We start from the raw sequence: 19,734 nt of genomic DNA on the forward strand, positions 1-19,734 counted from the left end.
CACTTCAGAATAGCCCCACTTGCAGGTATTATCAGCTACAAAAACTTAGAATGTTTGTAGATGATGAATGTTCTCAAACATCGGGTTATAGCAAAATCTACTAGAACTCAAAATTGTGTTCATATATGATTATACAGAAACATTCACCATGAGTAAAATGAAGCGTCTTTTTTTTTTTTTGGTTAGTATGATTTTTAGTCCTCGATCTATAGGTTAAATCTCATTTTAGTTTTTAATTTTTAAAATGTTTCAAAATGAATTGCGGGTCTATGAAATTATTCTAAATTAATTCTCTTGTCTATTTGACTCTTAAAATCTTGATGGCAAAAGGTACACATGACCATGTGCAGTTAAGAAAAGGTTAATTTTTGTATTTTTCTACTTAGGACAAGAGTACTAAGAAGGAAACCGTGCATTTCTTCATAGAGATTTTAATCGTGAATAGACAAAGAACTAATTGGAGGCAACGTAGTAGTAACGTTTTAAAAATCATAGATTAAAATGAGATTTGATTATATTTCGATGGTTAAAAATAAAATTAATCCTTTTCTTTTCACCTTGTTGGGATACACTTATGCCATGTTCATTTTATTAATTTGAATCACAACTCATATTTTTGCTACAGTATTTTTTTCTCATAAAACTTCAGATTTAACCTTTTTCTGTTACGATGTTTTCTTTCACATAAATTCACTTTTTAATTTAAGTTCTCAATTCGAACAAGCAAAGTCTAAAGTTTTCTATCGCAGAGGAAACGCACCTGAATTCCAGTGGATTGTGGGGGTACACATTGAAATCAGAGCATGGAGGGAACATTAACAAGTACTCATTCTTATCTTGTGAGTGTTGGGGTTGTTTGTTAAAACCAGCAGGGAGAGGTAGAGGTGTCAATTAGGCCGGGCCATCCATGGACGGCCCGGCCCAGCTCGCTACAGTATTAATTCGGCACGGCCCGACCCTGTACTATTATGGGCTTGGTCGGCCCCGCACGCCAGAAGGTAATGGGCTAGGCCTCATATTTGAAGCTTGCGGCAGGCCCGCCAAGGCCCAAGCATGCAAAGAGCCAGGCATGGCCCAGGCACGCGAAGGGCCAAGACCGCGACATGAAATTTTAATGAGATTTGAGACATTTTAGGGCCAATTGGCCGACCTATGCCATCCGGTTAACCAATCATTTTCTTGTAATTATTCATATTATTTCAATAAAATCGCACTTTCTTGGAGCATATGATATATTACCTTTTTTTTGTCATCAAATTTGAAATTATAAAAAAAAAATCCTAAAAAAATTGTTAATCATAAGTGAAACTCAAGTGCATTAAGAAAATTAGGTTAAGATTGAGTTTAGACATAACAAAATCTTCTGGAAGCACTTAGGTTTTGTAATTTACTTATCCTAGAATACTGCACTCTTTTTTCCTTCGCTAAGGTTTTGTCCCGATCTCCCCATGAGTTTTACTTGGTAAAGTTTTTAACGAGGCGGTCATTTATGTGTACTTATTCGTATTATCTCAATTCAATAAAATCACATCTTTTAGGAGCATATGATATATTTTCTTTTTCTTAATTAAATATTTCAAAAAAAATTAAAAGGGCTACGGCTGGCCCGTGAAGGGTCTAGGCCCAGGTCCGGCCCTAACCCTTATGGACTAGGACCGAGGGCCAGTGCTGGGCCTGAGGGTTTCTCCTAATGCCCGATCCTGGCACGGCCCTGCACTGGGTAGGGCCGTGCCAGGCACAACCCAAACCCGCCACAGGCCTGAGGTTAGAAGGGTCGTGCTAGCCCGGCACGGCCCTTTTGACATCTCTCGGAAGAGGTGCAGCGGACCCAGGACTAGACTTGAGTTTTTCTTCATTTGGGCTGCCAAAAAAAGGCCTTGGAAAGGTCAAGAGCTTTACTCATCAAACTCAAGGGAATTCCATGATTTACAATTTGAAAGAAACCATACTAAGAGCAAGAATGGCTGATGATTTCCTTGGCCTTTTTCTGTCCATCCTCATCACCACTTTCTCTTAAGAAAGGAGAGAGATCAATTGTGGGAATGTTTGAGTTGGCCATTTCAAGAGCTTCTTATTAATCCTGTTTATTATTTGCCCATTTGATGTCTTTTATAAAATAGGAATCTGATTAGTGAACTGATGATGATGTTTGCACGAACATTATTGTATTTTCCGTTTGAAGTATTAGATAAGGATGGATGAATAGATGACGTACTAGTAAACTTTGCCGCTCGTAAGGTTGCACGATAAATGGCTGGACGTCAAAATCTTGTCATTTTCTTCAACATATATATGCTCCCCAGATGTGTCAACGCCAGTTGCGCATCTTCCTGTTCTAGCACACATTGGCTAAGAAATATAATATTTATCTCGACGAAAAACTCCGTACTCATAAAATAATAAGTCCCATTAAATTAGCTGGACTCATCTTATATCAGTAATAAAATTTTAATCCCATCAAGATAAATAAGAGTGCTCATGGACTAATTTGGGATCCCAACAATTTTTTAAACAAGTACATTTTTTTATATTAAAGAAATACGTAATATTTCAACTAATTTTGCGTTGATTCTTTCATAAATTATAACAAGTAATAAATTAAAGGGTGTTGTTTAAGAGCTTGTTTCATAAGAGGGTTCAGATCTAGGTGGTTTGAAATTTTAGGATTGAACCATGTGTGAGGTTTTGTGGGTTTGAACCTCCCATGTGTTCCAAAGTTGCAGGATACTTCAATATCTACTCATCACTTGGCACCATAAGATATAGATCCGAGAATTGTAATAAAATTTGATAGTTGACAAAAAACTATCTGACAATTGGTGAAATTAAATCCTTATAGTATTATATCATTAAATTTTTATATTTATTAGTAATCACCATTAAAATAAAACTATTAAAAACTCATTGTAACATAAATTATCTTTTCTTTTTTTTTTTCCTTTTGTCTCCCATCACAAAAGAATTTGTTTCCTAGCCAAAAAGAAAACAAACAAATAAATTAATACCGCCACAAGTATGAAAATGAAACCCCACCTCCTCAAGTATAAAAATGAAACCCCACCTCAACCTTCAGCTCCAATTGTCAATCACAATCTTTCATACAAAACACATATATCGGGGTTGATCAATTATCCTTTTTCTTATGGAGGGGGATAATTATAAAGAAACGAGACGCCAATTTTATAATCTATAAATTTCCACATAAGGAGGATACCAAAAAAATAACTCAAGAGTTTAAGAAACAAGAAGGGCAAAAAAATTAAGGAAAAAAAAAAGTAAAGAAAAGAAAAAAGAAAAGGAACGAGCAAATCCAGAAACTACTGACCCTGTAAGCAGTCAGGTTTGCCTACACAAGAGTTAAAAAGACGGTCATCCTCCCCTAATATAACCCGGTGATACTTCGGCAACCACTACGATAGTACCACTTTACATAAAGCTGTTACCAAAGCAGCAAAAGAACGAGACAAAAGATCAAACACTCAGATGACCAACTTCACTTGCCATCTTCCTCATCACCTTCTTCGTCGTCGTCGTCTTCTTGGTCGTCGGTATCCTCTTCGGAGTCATCATCTTCCTTTCCCTGCAAGTAATATAATTTTCGAAAAAGTTAAAACTTCCATGGAGATAATAAGATTCATTCTTAAAGAGTAATTGTTCATTATGAAGATTTTTAGTTGGAAAGCAAACCCATATATGAATTTCAGGCTATTTACGACATGGTGCTAATTAGAAAATCTTCATTTACCTCTTCATTAGCTTCTTCATCAAAGTCCTCCTCATCGGGATCCTAAGTCAGAAAACACCGTTAGAACATTATGAAAGCACAAAGACTTGCCATCAATCAAATTCCACAATTTCAGGCAGAAAGAAGCATGTAAAGGGAATTACATTGTTGAAGTACGTGAGAGGATTCGGCCATAAATCTTCTTTTATGATATCTGCAATCTGAAAAACAGCAAAAGTGGGTGATAGTTTCAACACTAGAAACAAAGAAAATAATCTGAAATACCACATTACTTTAAATTTGGTTGCAATAAATAGTACTAACCTCGTCGTGGATTTCATCCATCTCATCTTTCTGATGAGTATCAGTAAACCAACTAAAAAAGCTGTATCAAAATGGTAAAAAGTGGAAATCAGTATATGAACTTTCAAATGATATCGAGTTTATTACAAAAAGAACGAAAACAGAGGAGAAGAATTTTTTAAATGAAGCAGTCTGAAAGCTTGATTAGAAAATAGAGAGAAAGGGGGCTTATACACATTCTGGAGAAGGAAGCAGGGGTCTGTTGTAACAAACCTCCAGCTCAGCAAAAGGGAAAAATGAAATATCAGCAACCTACTTAGCCTTATTTACAAATCAGAAACTAATTAAACATTATTTACAATTTTAACCCCCAAAACTCTTAATACTCCCCCTCAAAATGGAGAATGAATGTTCTGAATTCCCATCTTGCCTAGAAGAAAAACAAACTGAGCTGGAAAAAGTGGCTTTGTCATCATATCTGCAATTTGATGCTGAGAAGCTACATGCAGAGTCTTCAGGCTTCCGTTTAGAATCTTCTCTCACACAAGATGACAATCAATCTCTATGTGCTTGGTTCTCTCGTGAAAGACAGGATTGACTGCTCTATGGAGGGCAGCCTAATTGTGACAATACAAAACAGCAGGTCTTGGATGATCAACTTCAAAGTCCTTGAGTAAGGAAAGCACCCACATAAGCTCACATGTTGCCATCGATCTATACTCTGCTTCAGCTGTAGATCTAGCAACAGTATGTTGCTTCTTAGATTTCCAAGAAACCAATGAGTCTCCAAGAAAAATGCAAAATCCACTAATGGACCTTCTACTATCCGGACAAGAAGCCCAATCTGAATCAGCAAAGCCTCTCAAAGTGAACTGAGGAGGTAGAAGGAAAAAGGATACCTTGCCCAACTGTTGCCTTAACATATTGAAACCCGCTGCACAGCCTTCAAGTAAGGAACTCTAAGTTTGGCAAGGAATTGACTTAACTTGTTGACAGAATATGACAACTCTAGTCTGGTTATTGTGAGGTATAACAGCGTCCCAATAATTCTTCTGTATTGAGATGGATCATCAAGCAACTCTCCTTCATCTTGGGAAAGTTTGACATAGGGGTCCATAGGTGTTTTCCTCGTTTTACACCCGAGATAGCCAGTGTCTGAAAGAAGCTGCAAGGCACAATGTCTTTGACTTAAGGACATACTTGCATTTGATCTAGCCACTTCTAACCCCAGAACATATTTCAATCTTCCCAAGTCCTTGAGCTTGAATCGGCTGTCAAGGAAGACTTTGAAATCCTCCACAAGTTTCTCATTGTTACTAACAATAACAATGTCATCTACATAGACCAAGGCAATAAAAGACTCCATTCCTCTTAATAAACAAGGAGTTGTCTGCAGCAGCTTGTTTGAAACCTTACTCAAGTAATGCACTTGAGAATTTAGAAAATCATTGGCGAGAGGCTTGCTTAAGCCCATAGAGGGATTTATGTAGCCGACAAACAAGATTAGGTGGTAGAGGCTCCACCTCAAGGTGATAATCAGGAGGTAAGGACATATAAACTTCCTCTTGGAGATCACCGTGAAGGCATTATTTACATCAAGTTGAGTAAGATGCCAACCATGAGTAAGATGCCAACCATGAATTGCAGCTAAAGCAAGAACCTTGACAGTTACCATTTTAGCAACAGGAGCAAAAGTATCAAGGTAGTCAATACCCTCTTGTTGTGTGTATCCTTTGGCGACTAGACGATCTTTATAACGCTCTAAAGTTCCATCAACTCAGTACTTGAGTTTGTACACCCATTTGCAGCCAATGGGATGTTTCTCAAGAGGAAGAGTGGTCACAGACCATGTGTCATTTTGCTCAAGAGCCTCAAGTTCTGCAGTCATTGCCTTTCTCCATTCCGGGATAGCAACAGCCTGTGAGAAACTAGTTGGTTCGAAGTGTGTGGAGACAGCATGGACAAAGGCTTTATGTTCATGAGATAACTTGTCATAGTTCAACACATGGGAGAGAGGATGTGCTGTGGATGATGAAGTGTGGGAGACACTAGAGTAGTGATAGTCTCGAAGGTAGGAAGGTGGTTTGACATGGCGAGTTGGACGTGTGGAGGAGGAAGGAATAGAATCAGGTGGATTACCCGACATGGGAACAGAAGGCTCAACATCATAGACACAAGGCAACACTCGGTCAGAGAAAAAGTCTATATAGGGATCTGAAACACTTCCTATTTTGAAGGGAAAAATTGTTTCATGAAAGACAATATCCCTAGAAATGTAAATGGAGTTGGTGCCAAGATTAAGGAATTTATATCCTTTATACCCAGGAGGATAACCAAGGAAAACATACTCTATGGCTCGAGGAGAGAACTTATTAAGGATTTCAGTAAGCTCCTCAGAAGCCATGAACTCGTCGACAATTTCTTTGCGCTTGGCGGCAAAATCTTCTAAGTTCAGGTATTTCTCAACCGCCGCGAGCTCGGCTTATCTCGTAACCTTTGGTCTTCCCCCTAACGAGCTACTTTTCTTTGGCCTCAACCACCTGCTTCTTGGCACCCTCCACGCGTTTGGTAGCCTCTTCGGCCTAAACCTTTAATCGGTCCTGTTCCTCCTAGAGGCTCGCCAATTTTGTCACGGCCACATCCTTCTCCTCAGTGAGAGTCGAGCACTTAGACTTTTTAGCGTCAATGAGAGATGTGAGGCTCGCCTCTATGTGGTCCATCTCGTTGCCACGTTCCTCAACCTTGACCAAGTCTATAAGGTTGAGAACGGCAAGGACAGGACTCTAAGAATAGAAAATCATAAGTTAGAAAATGAACGGCGAACATACATTAAATAGAAAATAAATGGTCGGTGCTTACGTGGATCTGGAAAGATATTGCTTGCGCTGACGATCGAGTGGCAGCAACCCAATGCTTGTCAAAAAATGACTCATAAAGGGCCTGAAAGACTAAGGAAAAGCGATGAGGAAGATCCAGCATCACCTCAACCTGGGCATCGGAGACATCTTAGACCTGAAAGTTTGGGTCTATTACCTTCGCCGCTGGAAGAAAGAGGCGATCCTTGAATGGAGGAGGAACCTCAGACACATCGGGGATGAGAACCACCGGCATCCAAGTTCCCCCTGTCACCCACACCTCTTCCTGGCACACCCTCTTCGGCGCATATGTCCCCAACGTGGACCCAGAGACCCTCCTCAGAAGGCTTCTTCTTTGGGGCCGAAGAGGAAGTACCAGTGCTGGCCTTCCCTTCCAACTTGGATCGACCACTAGAAGGGAACTAGAGGTTCAGAGAAGCCATTTTTGTACACGAACAAAAGTTAGCCAAAAAAAAAAAAAAAAAGAGAAAAAAGGAGTCGACTTGGCATCATAGCAAGTATGAAGTCGAGTCCAAAAGATTTACCTTCTGCGTTGAGGTGAAAAAATTCATGGACGGCTTAGAGATTTGCATATCAAGAAGGGAAATCGGCAGCCCTGACTCCCTGAGGGTGGCTTCGGTTAGGAGAACGTTAATGTGGCGTTCGTTCTCGAGAATTTCAAAGGCTGCAAAAATCCTCGCCCACCTGTTCCCAATTAGCTTCGGCCGGTCGTGAGTGACTGCACATTTGAAGTAATTGTCAGCGTTATAAAAAAGGACGAGGGAGGAGGAGAAAATTTTTTTACTATACATATTGTTCTCACTTAATCTCCCAAACGATGTTTGCACTCCTTGACGTTGTGGCATACAGTCGTCGGGGTGAAAATTAAAGGGTCCCCTGACCATGAAAAACATGGGCTTCCAGCCGTGAGAGGAGGAAAGAATGCCCTAGATCAATTTTCCTAAAACGGGTTTCGATCGCCCGTGACTACCCAAAAAGAACCACCCTTCGCACTTCGTGACGTGGCTTAACTTGTATATATACATAAACTCGTCCAGGGGCAGCTCCACATCAAACTGCTGGTTCCACAAGACTCACGCATCGGCAAAACAATACCAGAAGTTCGGCGCTAGCTAGGCAGGGGAGATGGCATGGTAATGGCAAAAATCCTTCACAAAAGGATGGACTAGTAATGTCATCCCTGCGGTAAAGGCCCGAGTATATACTGAAAGATATATCCAAGAAGGGGAAGGATATTCAAACCATCTCCCGTCTATGCGCCCGTCTCTGAACGCCCGGACGATGTCTCGGTTCCGTGTCCTCGACAATGTCACGTCGACGGTAAACGAAGGCCTGTCTAGATCCCCGTTCATGACCGCCAAAGGAGTGTCAACAAGGGAGGCAACGACCCCATGCAGTGTTCCCCCTTCCAAAGGAACCTCACCGCTATCATCTCCTTCGACCATACGGTCGACGCTGTTAGCATCATCCCTTAGATCGGCTGCATAGTCGTCAACCTCCCTCAAGATGAAGTCGTCGCCCGATGAGGAAGACGTCTATGAAGGTTCGGCGGCGGAAGGAGAGTCCGGCCTCGCAGTGGATGAAGGACCCTCTCGATGACTAAATAGTTTGGGAGCCATTGTTCCGGTATAACAAAAAAGAAAGGATAATGAGGAGCTAAGTTAAAATCTTAAGTCGAGAAGGTAAGGGGAAACAAGAAGACGACAATCGTTTAAGACCGCCAGTGGCTACCAAAGGCATGCGAGTGCCGACGGCTCATCAAGCCGTCAATCTTCATAGAAAAAGAACGACGAACGTTCAAGCTAAACCCAGATTTCCCAGCCAAACACCCCAAACCCAGAACCTAAAACTCTCTACAGTCGGCCAGTAACCGAGAAAACTAGCCTATAAGAGTCCAGATATACATGAAGTTTTTAACTTCCTAAGTGTCTATTTCAAGCCCAAATCATGCAATAATCCAACAGGAACCAAACAAGGAAAATCGAGAATACACAGAGAAAGAACTACAAAGAAACGCGATTGCAATGAGGAGACTTACCGGAGGCTTGAAAGATGGCAAAATCTGAAACTTAACAGGAGAGGACCTCGCGAAACACCGAAGAAAACAAGAGAAATGGAATGGAGGGTTCTGGAAAAATCTTGGCAGAGAAACAGCAGTTTTCATAAAATTTGGATGGAAATGGCATTGGTTTGAAATGGCCTTATAAAGGGGAACAACCCCTCGACTCCTGGCTGTTGGATGAAATCCTAGTGAATCCAATGACAGGGCCAAACAATCAAGATCAAACGGTAGAGACAAGGGAGAGAAACTGGAGTGGCGCAATCTGACGTCAGCGAAATGATGAGCTGAATCAACGTGACTGTTAGCCTTCCCAAGAAGCTGCCCTAATGTCAGTCATTATTGCCTAGGAGTGCCAGACTTTGCACCGCCTTTGACAGGTCATCAAACGTGCAAAGGCTTCAAACATGGATTGCCTGTGAAGGTCGACGCCACACGAGGCAATGGCTGGGCACCACGTGGCGCGATTAAAGCATAAAATAATCAAGACATAAAGATGCGGAGTGACAGTAGAGCGCACTTGATGGACGTCGACTCTTAACGATTAAACAACCCCGCTGAAAGGGTCGACTAAAAGGAACAAAGGTCACGCCACGGAGACGAATGCTTCACTGGCCATGAAGGAAGATCGCTTCCAAAGAGCTGAAGGCGACGAGAACCCACCCACGCCCAGTCTGAAGTACAACTGTACCAAGATTTGACGTGCATTAAATGCATGCAGAGTAAGTGGTGAAGCCGGTGGAGAAAGTCAGGCAAACTGGCTGAAATCTCGGTGATCAGAGACTACTGTTTCGGAGTATGGTGAATGTATCACGGGATTTAATTAGATAATTGAGATTTGACAAAAACGACATGATGTATATATGCAGGGAGAATGGTCTGAAGGGGGTTCGGATTCTTGAACACCTCTCCCAAAACTTGTATTTTCTACCCAGAATAGTAAAAAGCTCTCAGTGGACGTAGCTCTATATTGGAGTGAAATGAACGCAGTTTAAATAAATCTGCCTTGCTTTTATTAATCGAAAGAAAGTTCACTTAAATGGACTAGGGCTTGAACACCGAGTCCATTATCTTCTCTAAGATAATCTATCTTATTTGAATTCAAATACTAATTGATAATTCCTAATCTAAATAACCGGAAATAATAAACTAAATAATAAAGATAATTATTTGACTCATTCAACCTATCTCTAAAAGATCTTATCTGCTAACACTCCCCCTCAAGCTTGGCTGTAGATATCAATAAGCCTAAGCTTGCCTACAAAATACTCGAACGTTGGTCCAGAAAGTCCTTTGGTGAGCATATCCACAACTTGTTGTCCTGTAGGAATGTACTCAATGCTGATGATTCCCTTCTCTAGCTTTTCAGTAATAAAGTGTCTATCCACCCCACATGTTTGGTTCTATCATGATGGACTGGATTGTGTGCTATGCTGATAGTAGCTTTGTCATCACAATAGAGCTGCATAGGAAACTCACAACTGATCTTCAACTCTTCTAGCAACCGTTTCAACCAAATTGCTTCGCAGATGCCATGAGCCATGGCTCTGTATTCAGCTTCAGCGCTACTTCTTGCTACTACGGACTGTTTTTTTACTGCGCCAAGTCACCAAGTTCCCCCAAAGGCGTGTGCAACATCCGGATGTTGATTTCCTATCTTCGACAGATCCAGCCCAATCGGCATCAGTGAAGATTTCCACACCTGTTTTCTTCTTTTCCAAAAAATAATCCTCTTCCCGGAGTCTTTTTGAGATATCTCAATATCCGATAAATAGCTTCGAAGTGTCCTTGGCGCGGTGAATACATTTGTTGGCTTACCACACTAACTGCAAAGGCGATGTCCGGTCTTGTATGTGAGAGGTATATCAGTTTTCCCACTAGCCGTTGATATCTTTCTCTATCAGCCATCTCTCCACCAATTGCTTTTGCCTTGCCTCCTTGTTCAATTGGAGTTTCTATCGGTTTGCACCCTAGCATACCCATTTCTTGCAATAGGTCTAGTGTATACTTCCTTTGTGATATGGAGATCCCACTTTTACTTCTTGCAACTTCCATTCCCAAGAAATATCTCAGCGTATTGAGATCTTTAACTTCAAACTCCTCAGCCATCAACCTTTTAATTCTCGTCATTTCTTCAAAGTTGTCCCCAGTAAGTATTATACCATCTACATATACTATTAGGACTGAGATCTTTTCATCTGATGAGTGCTTAACAAACAACGTGTGATCGGTTTGTCCTTGTGAGTATCCGTGGCTTTTGATCACCTTTGAAAATCTATCAAACCATGCGCGCGGAGACTGTTTCAGTCCATATAGTGATTTCTTCAGCTTGCACACCATCTTGTTTCTCTTACCTTCTTCAAACCCGGGTGGTAAGCTCATATACACTTCTTCCTCCAATTCACCATTTAAAAAGGCATTCTTCACGTCAAGTTGAACTAGAGGCCAATCCAGATTTACCGCTAATGATAAGAGGACTCTTATTGTGTTGAACTTTGCAACTGGGGCAAATGTCTCAGTGTAGTCGATTCCATAAGTTTGTGTTGAACCTTTTGCAACGAGCCGTGCTTTGTACCTTTCTATTGATCCATCCGGCTTGAATTTGACAGTGAATACTCATTTGCATCCGACCACACTCTTTGCCTTGTGGTAGTTCAACCACACTCCATGTGTTATTTTTCTCGAGCGCTTGCATCTCTTCAAGTACTGCGTTTTTCCATTCAGGAACAGCTAGAGCTTCTTCTATTGACCTAGGAATATTGACACTAGACAACTTTGTGGTGAAGGCACGGAAACATGGAGACAAACTATCATATGACACAAATTTGGATATGGGATGTTATGTACATGTTCTAACACCTTTCCTATGGGCAATTGGTATATCTAGCGTTTCACAAGTGTCTTCAGAATTACCTAGATCTGAGGAAGTAGTTCCTAGCATTGGTTCGGATTCTGGATAGTGCATGGTGTTCATAAGGGGCCTGTTTCCTTGAGAATGTTTTTTCCGAGAGTAAACACGTAGCACTTGTTGATTTGGTCCACTGAGGTCTCTTCTTGTTTCTGTTTCACGAACCTGTACTTGTGTTTGCTGTGGCATATTTTCAGAGGGTGGTATGATATTGGAAGTGGTAAGGTCGGGTGTGGTGGGTGTAGTTGCAACTGTTTCAATTGCAGTCTCGTGAAACAGAAACATGGCATGTCTTCAAAGAAGGTGACATCACGTGAGATAAACATTTTCTTTTGCTTAGGGCAGTAGCATCGGTATCCTTTCTAGGTAGGAGAATAGCCAAGAAAGATAGTCTTAATTGCTTGAGGGTCAAGTTTAGTTCGGTTTTGGGGATGAATATGGACAAAAGTAGTGCAGTCAAACGTCTTGAGCGGAAGGTTATTTATGGTTTTAAGATGTGGATAGGTCTTTTTGAGCTGGGATAATGGGGAATGAAATTTTAAGGTGCAGGTAGGTAGGCGGTTTATGAGAAACGCAGCAGTTAAGATAGCATCTCCCCATAGGCATTTGGGAACATTCGTTGTAAACATGAGTGCGCGAGCTACTTCCCATAAGTGCATGTTTTTCCTTTCCGATACTCCGTTTTGCTGCGGGGTATCAACCCATGAACTTTGATGAATGATTCCTTGTTGTAGCAAGTACTCTCCCAAGATAGACTGAAAGTATTCTCTCTCATTATCTGTTCTCAATACACATACCTTTTTCTGAAACTGGGTTTGGATCATGTTAGTGAAATTACGAAACACTTAGCAGGTTGCTAATTTTTCTCGAAGAAGGTATACCCAAGTTGTTCGTGTGTGATCATCAATAAATGTCACAAACCGTCTATTTCCATTTGTGGTGGTAATTCTTGACGGTCCCCAGATATCACTATGAATTAAAGCAAATGGGCTAGAGGGCATATAAGGTTTGGGAGAAAATGGTACCCGGGTGTGTTTCACATATTGACAAATATCACAATGAAAAGAAACAATACTTTTATTCTTAAATAAGGGTGGTAATAAATGTTTTAAATATAAAAAATTAAGGTGGCCAAGTCTGTGATGCCACAACATTATTTCCCTATTACTAGAAACAGAAACTGATGAAACTCCAGATGCAAATGCTTGTTGACTCTCACTCTATGTCCTCGAGGTAAAAAAGCCCCTTATGAACTCTAGCACTGCCAATCGTCTTCCCCGATGATAAGTCCTGAAAATAACATTTATAATGGTGAAAAATAACAACACAGTTATTATCACGAGTGAGTTTACTTATGGATAACAAATTGCATCTTAAGGTAGGAACATGAAGAACCGACTCAAGTGTTAAGTCTTTGGATACTTGAATTGACCCTATTCTGGCAACCGAAGATAAGGATCCATCTGCAATTTTTACTTTAACAGGACTATGACTAGGGGTATAAGAGAGAAAAAAATCAAAGACACCTGTCATGTGGTCGGAGGCGCCAGAATCAATGATCCATGGTTCCTTAGAGTGGAAGGTAGACTTAAAGGATGAGTGAAAATTACCAATCTAGGCTACAGAACAGGATCCGGGATTTGGAGTTGACGAGGATGAGGCAGGTGATTGGTTGAGGAGGCGATAGAGTTGCTCAATCTGTTCTTTGCTAAACAGAAGGATTTCTGGTTTTCTATTGCTGCTCCTTTGTCTTGGTTTGATTGAGTTTGAAGCGCCCGTCCTTCATTCTGTCTTTGGGGAACCCAATTTGCGAGTTTACCATGAATTTTCCAACATGTGTCACGTGTATGTCCTTGTCGATTACAATGGTCACACCACATTCGTTCTCCTCTCCGTGGGCTTCTAGACTCACTGTTGTTCCTTATTGGTTGTGCAGTATTCCTGATTGCCAGAGCCGAGCCCTCTGTTGATGCTCCACCGGATGTTTCTTCCTCTGACAACATGACCTTCCGGCAATTCTCTTCTCTATGAACCTCGGCAAAGGCTTCTTCGGTTGTTGGGAATGGCATTCTGCTTAAAACACGGCCCGTGACTTCGTCAAGATCCCGATTCAATCCTGCAAGAAAATCAAATACCCGTTCTTTTTCAAGAATCTGTCTCTGCTTTACATTGCACGTAGGACAAACCGAATCTTCTTCCAGGAAAAGATCCAATTCCTGCTAATTGTCTTGCAAATCGGTGAAGTACTCGGTAACCGATTTGGTTCCTTGCTTCATCTCCTTCAGTTTTGTGCGAATTTTGAAAACCTGTGAGGCATTTCCAAGATCAGAATATGTTCTTTTTGCAGTATCTCATACGTCTTTAGCAGTAGGAAGAAAGAGATATCGGCGGCTGATCATGGGCTCCATGGAGTTGATAAGCCATGCGTGTACAATCGAGTTTTCGGCAAACCACTTTTTGTATGTAGAGTCGGTCGGTGTTGGAGCTTTAGCTTCACCACTGATGTATTCGAATTTTCCCCTGCCACAGATCACAATTTTTACTGACTGAGACCATTGAAGATAATTTTGTCCATTGAGTGTGAGCCGTAATTTGGAGAGAGTTATTGTCTCCACCTTGAAACGATGTGACGGACTGATCGGCGTGAGTTTTATCGGAGTTTCTAATTTGGAATCATCTCCACGTGAGGACCCCATCATGGCTGTTTTTGCCATTGAAATATTCAGAGTTCAAAGCTCTGATACCATGAACGCAGTTTAAATAAATCTGCCTTGCTTTATTAATCGAAAGAAAGTTCACTTAAATAGACTAGGGCTTGAACACCGAGTCCATTATCTTCTCTAAGATAATCTATCCTATTTGAATTCAAATACTAATTGATAATTCCTAATCTAAATAACCGGAAATAATAAACTAAATAATAAAGATAACTATTTGACTCATTCAACCTATCTCTAAAAGATCTTATCTACTAACAGAGTGAACCACTATAAATCCTTTGTGGTGATCTTATTTCAATTCTGATCTACGTTTAGAGTTATTTAATCCGTGCACAAATCACAAAAGCTTGTTATTAATCTGTTGATTAATTTTTACCGTCAATACATACCATTTAGAATCATAGGGCCAAAAGTTGGTTATTGAAGAAGTAAAAAGTCTACTCATCATAATCTGGCAGATACTTTTGAAGAATAAAAATTTTTGTACTATAACAACTTTTAAGATTGACCAAAACAGCAAACCATGAAAGCAAGATATCAAACATCAGAAAGCTTCATATTCATCCCGACATAGAACTAACCTTTCTTCAGTCGGAGGCCTCTTGTTCCCTTTCTTCTCATGGTTAACTCCGTTAGGTATGCCCTTCACAAGTTAGAAATGCAATAAGTCAATGTACTAGCAGAAGAGGAACAAATCGACGAGAACTAAGCTCGTGACAAAAAGGCCATACCATTCCCTCTTTCCACTTTATTGGGGTAGCTGTAATTTTTGTTCCTTCATCATGGAAGGTATAAGTCTTTGTAAGCTTCGTATCCTCAAAATAAGGACTGGGGCTGAAGTTCTGTAGAATTATAGAAGTAACACCAGGCCACTCAACATATCAAACGGTTGGAGCAAAGCAAAATCTATTCAAGCCAAAAAGCCATTCACAGAAAAGCCAACATAGAAACAAAGATAAACTCACAAATGAGATCGAGTAACCCGATTTCACATCTTTGAAATCCTCAACTTCTAAGGAAGTTAAATGCTTGAAAATCTGAAGAGAAAAAAAACAACATATGAACCCAAGATTATTATAACCCATACAGAGTAAACTGCAAAAAGAACTAATCAGACACCAAAAAGAACTTTCTTAACAAATAAAGCAAAATAAAAGAGAATCAAGAAAACCACTCTGGCAATTTCCTTGCTATTTAAAATGAAGCATGTAGCTACGAAATGTACAAACACAGGGAGCTTTTTACTGTAGTAAAAAGTTAGAATTGACTATTTCTGAGAGCTTTTTACTGTAGCAAAACTCGAATCGGTAAAATGAACGGGGCCATAATAACTGAACCCAAAAGAAAGTGCACTATAAACAAGGATATAAATTATGACTTTATAAATAACGGCGAACCTAAAAGTAAGAGAACCAATCTGCCAACTTCCTCAATTTTTAAAACGAAACAGGACAGCGAAGAAATTATACAAATGTTATCAACCGAACCCACAAAGAAAGAGCACTCCAAACAAGCTTATAAATAATAAATACATAATAACACATTTCAAGACCATGAAGTGATAAAAGGCCAACCTTCTGATCTTCATCGCTCAAAAGCTCACTAAGAGCAGGATGACTCAGAAACTGCAAAGAGTAACAAGGAAACCAAGCCATTATTAAACTATCCGCTAACAGAGAAGAAAGAAAAAAAAAAAAAGGCCCACAGTTCTTTCTAAAAGCACAAGAATAAATACAGGTCACTTACAGCAGTTAACCAAAAGTCAGGAATGGCTTTGGTGATATCATTCCGCTTATCATAGACTGGCTTCCGTATCTCATTATACTTCTGCTCCACCTCCAACACTTTATCACTAGCCTCCTCGTTAATCTGGGAAATTCAGATAAAACACTAGAATTTTAACACAATTATCTAAAAAGTTAATACTGCTCATAACAATATCACAGTACTGAAACTTAAAATCCTCTAAAATTACTCTTCCATCTTCAAAATAGAGCTATAAACCGTATACACATACACATTGAGGAATTTACTTCACAAAACGACCCAAAACCAAAAAAATTATGAGAAAAAAACAACTGTCAAGATTACAATTCTGAGAATTACAATTCAATCTCATCGCATTGAAAGCATGAGCGTCAAAAATCGCTTCAAATTTCCCAAATTCCCAACCAAATCAACAATTTAACTCCAAAAAAACAGGGTTTTTTTTCCCAAAATTATCCACCCAATAGGTAGAATTAAAAAGGTTTACATTTTTTTTTTAAATCATCGAAAAGCTTTGAAACAGAACTAGAAGAGAAGAAATCGAAGAGAAGAGAAGAGAGGAAAAAGGTAAAACCTTTTCGAGCTCATCTTGGATCTCCTGCAACTTCTCGATGGAGAGGACGAGCTTCTCGTCGATGGCGTCGGTGTTCTGGTCTTCGCTCTTGTCGGAGAGCTTCGGCTTTTTGCCCTTGTCTTCCACCATCTTCTTCTTCGTCTCGTCAGACAAAAACCCTAGTTTCAGATTCGCTAAAACCCTAGCTCTCTCTCTCTTCTCTCTCTCTCTCTTCGTGGGGATGAAATTGGAAGAGAGAGTGTGCCTGTGTCAGTGAGAGAGAACAAAAGGGTTAGGGTTTTGGTGAGTTTGAATCTCCTATAGAAGCATTAAAAGGGAAACTTTTGATGTCCAATCATATTGCGGCACGTCGGTATTGAAGGATATCTTCTCTCTTTACTCTAATTATATTGTAAGATTGAAGATTCGCCCAATTAGTATTTTAAAGAAATATCTGCGGCCTCCTCCCTTTTTCATTGTCATTTTTTTTCTGATGTAATTTTTTTATACGGCAATATAAGTTCTAATTTCTAAATGGGTGTTTTATAAGAACTTTTGGAGCTAAAAGAAAAGAAAAATTAAAATGTATTAACATTTTTCTTGCAGTACAAAAAATATAGAGATTGTTCTTTTAGAGTGTAACTTGAGTGTAGTTTTTGAGTTGAATTTGAGTTATAACTTGAGTTGAAGTTGTAACTTGAATAAAGTTGAGTAAAGTTGAATAAAGTTGGAACTTAAAAGAACGTAAACTTGAATAAAATTATAACTTGAGTTTAAACTTTTTATGAGTTTTATTGTAAAAGAACAACCCCATACTTTTTTTATTGTTCGAACTCATTTGCGGGATTATTAGGCTCTTACTAAGAATAAGACATATAGGAATGCTTAATCAAGAAAAAAAAATAGACATATAGAAAGAAAAGCATAATTCTATTTATAATTATGATCTAAAACGTATAAATAAAATAATGCATCAACTCTTATGTTTGAGTTTTTTTTTTTTTTGAAATGGTAATTGCATTTTAGTACAAACACTAATTCAAACATGAAATACCACAATGCATTTAGCGACTTAACCCTGACAACAAATCAAAACCACTAATAAGTTCGACTAAAACATTCAAGGGGGTAATATGTGTATGAAGTTTCAATAAGAGAGAATCGAAGACGCACGCAACTAATTGAGCACACAAATGACTCCAACAAAGCACTATAGTAAGTGGATAACACCAATTGATTAAGATCAATAAACCAAAAGCACCAAGACCTAACACAACTCCATAAAGTATAAAAATTTACCACCTAGACATAAAGACTACGCCATAAAGTGGGAATACCACCTCTGTTATTACAACGAAAAATCAACAAACACTACGGAACCATACTAACACTAAATGACAGAAATATCAACACCTTTATTTAATAAACACAAAACTTAAAATAAAAAGGATAAATCCCAAATGACCAACAGGATCTCAATGACTAGTCGACCACCATTGAAAGATTAACAAGAAAGCCGCCACACAATAAGTGAGTTAAGAAACATTGAAAAAGGTCAAGCCTCCAACGCGTGAGAAGTGAGAACCACGCAACGCCGCTCACCAATACCAATGAAGGAAGGTGCCTCACCCATGGAGTCATCGCCCTATAAGGACCAAAGCTTCCAAAACACAAAGACACCTTAGCACCAACACTCCCCCAATATGCGAGAAGAACCACAAGTTGACCACTCGTCCTCTCTGCCATATTCAACCGCTAAACTGACCTCCTCCAATAGAAAGCCATGTTAAGGGGGCCAAACCACAAAGGGCTCGGAGCCGCCGGCATAAGAACTCCAAAAACGGCAACCAAACCAATTTCAAAACAACCACCATCTCCCTCCCAAACCACGACCATGACGAGTTCTCACCAAAGGGAACCATGTTGCATTCTTTGGAGCACCCTTCCTTGAGGTTGGTAGTTTAGAGCCCGGCCTAAGGGCGGCGCCAGTCTCCAGCCGTTTGAAGTCTACTACTATGACATTGCAAGGAAAAGAGAAAAGAGAAGGAAAACGGCTAAGAATTTTTCATGCACGGAGCCATTAAGGCCTGAGTGGAGGAATTTTTTTGTTTTTAAACATCTTATAAACATAAGTGTGCATCATATTGTGTAGATGTATAATTAGCCCTCACTAAAATTAATCTAATAGCCTCCATTAAAGATATCATTTTCTCTAAAAGTCTAACACACAAAAAAACTGTAAACTCAATTTTCAATGGCCTTGATAATTAAATTAATATACAATATTTTCAAGGTATCAAAACCCGTCAGGGACAATTATTGTAGTGTATTAATGGTATTTATTTTCATTAAATTTTTTTAATTATTAGTTGTACTGCCAAATTTTTTTGGCTATGTCAATGGTTTTTTTTAATGCAATTAAGACGAATAGATGGTTTCGTGCAATTGATGCTCATATGTTTTATTCAAACGCTTATGTTTGAATTAAAACGACATGTCAAAATTACTTTTCAACACACTAAAGTTGCGTTTAGTATTATTTTTTACTCTCAAAATCAGCTTCTTCTTGCAGCAAAAGCTGATTTTAGTATTTGACAAATCTCTTCAAAAGTGCTTTTTGAAGAATCTACAGTCAAAATCAAAAGCAGCTCAAATGCAACTTTAACTTTTAGATTGTGCGGGAATCAGCATAGTACAATTAATGAAATTTTCATAATACTCATAATACCCCAAATGAAATTTAAAATTCACAATCTTCCCAATCTAAAATTCAGACACGTAATATAATATAATATAATAATAATATAATATAATATAATATAAT

At 39.4% G+C, this 19,734-nt stretch overlaps 1 protein-coding gene across 1 annotated transcript; it reads right to left on the reverse strand.

The window, feature by feature from the left end:
• Positions 1-3,358: 3,358 nt before the first annotated feature.
• Positions 3,359-17,199, reverse strand: LOC21399006 (NAP1-related protein 1). The gene is made up of 10 exons (XM_010093199.2): positions 16,932-17,199; positions 16,337-16,459; positions 16,165-16,215; positions 15,556-15,627; positions 15,322-15,432; positions 15,172-15,233; positions 4,049-4,109; positions 3,889-3,945; positions 3,746-3,787; positions 3,359-3,580 (listed from the first exon to the last, which is right to left on the reverse strand). The coding sequence occupies exons 1-10, from the start codon at positions 17,058-17,060 to the stop codon at positions 3,494-3,496; spliced, it is 795 nt and encodes a 264-aa protein (XP_010091501.2). The 5' UTR covers positions 17,061-17,199; the 3' UTR covers positions 3,359-3,493.
• Between the last annotated feature and the right edge of the window lie 2,535 nt (positions 17,200-19,734).

The sequence above is a fragment of the Morus notabilis genome, unplaced genomic scaffold (assembly GCF_000414095.1).
Source record: "Morus notabilis unplaced genomic scaffold, ASM41409v2 Scaffold226, whole genome shotgun sequence".
NCBI classification, from domain to species: Eukaryota; Viridiplantae; Streptophyta; class Magnoliopsida; order Rosales; family Moraceae; genus Morus; species Morus notabilis.

Excerpts from the sequence above, each read along its gene's own strand:
- LOC21399006 (XM_010093199.2), bottom strand. The coding sequence starts at position 17,060 with ATGGTGGAAGACAAGGGCAAAAAGCCGAAGCTCTCCGACAAGAGCGAA. Across the intron at positions 16,460-16,931 it reads TCCAAGATGAGCTCGAAAAG|ATTAACGAGGAGGCTAGTGA; the intron begins GTTTTACCTTTT and ends TGAATTTCCCAG. Across the intron at positions 3,581-3,745 it reads ATGAAGAAGCTAATGAAGAG|GGAAAGGAAGATGATGACTC; the intron begins GTAAATGAAGAT and ends TATTACTTGCAG.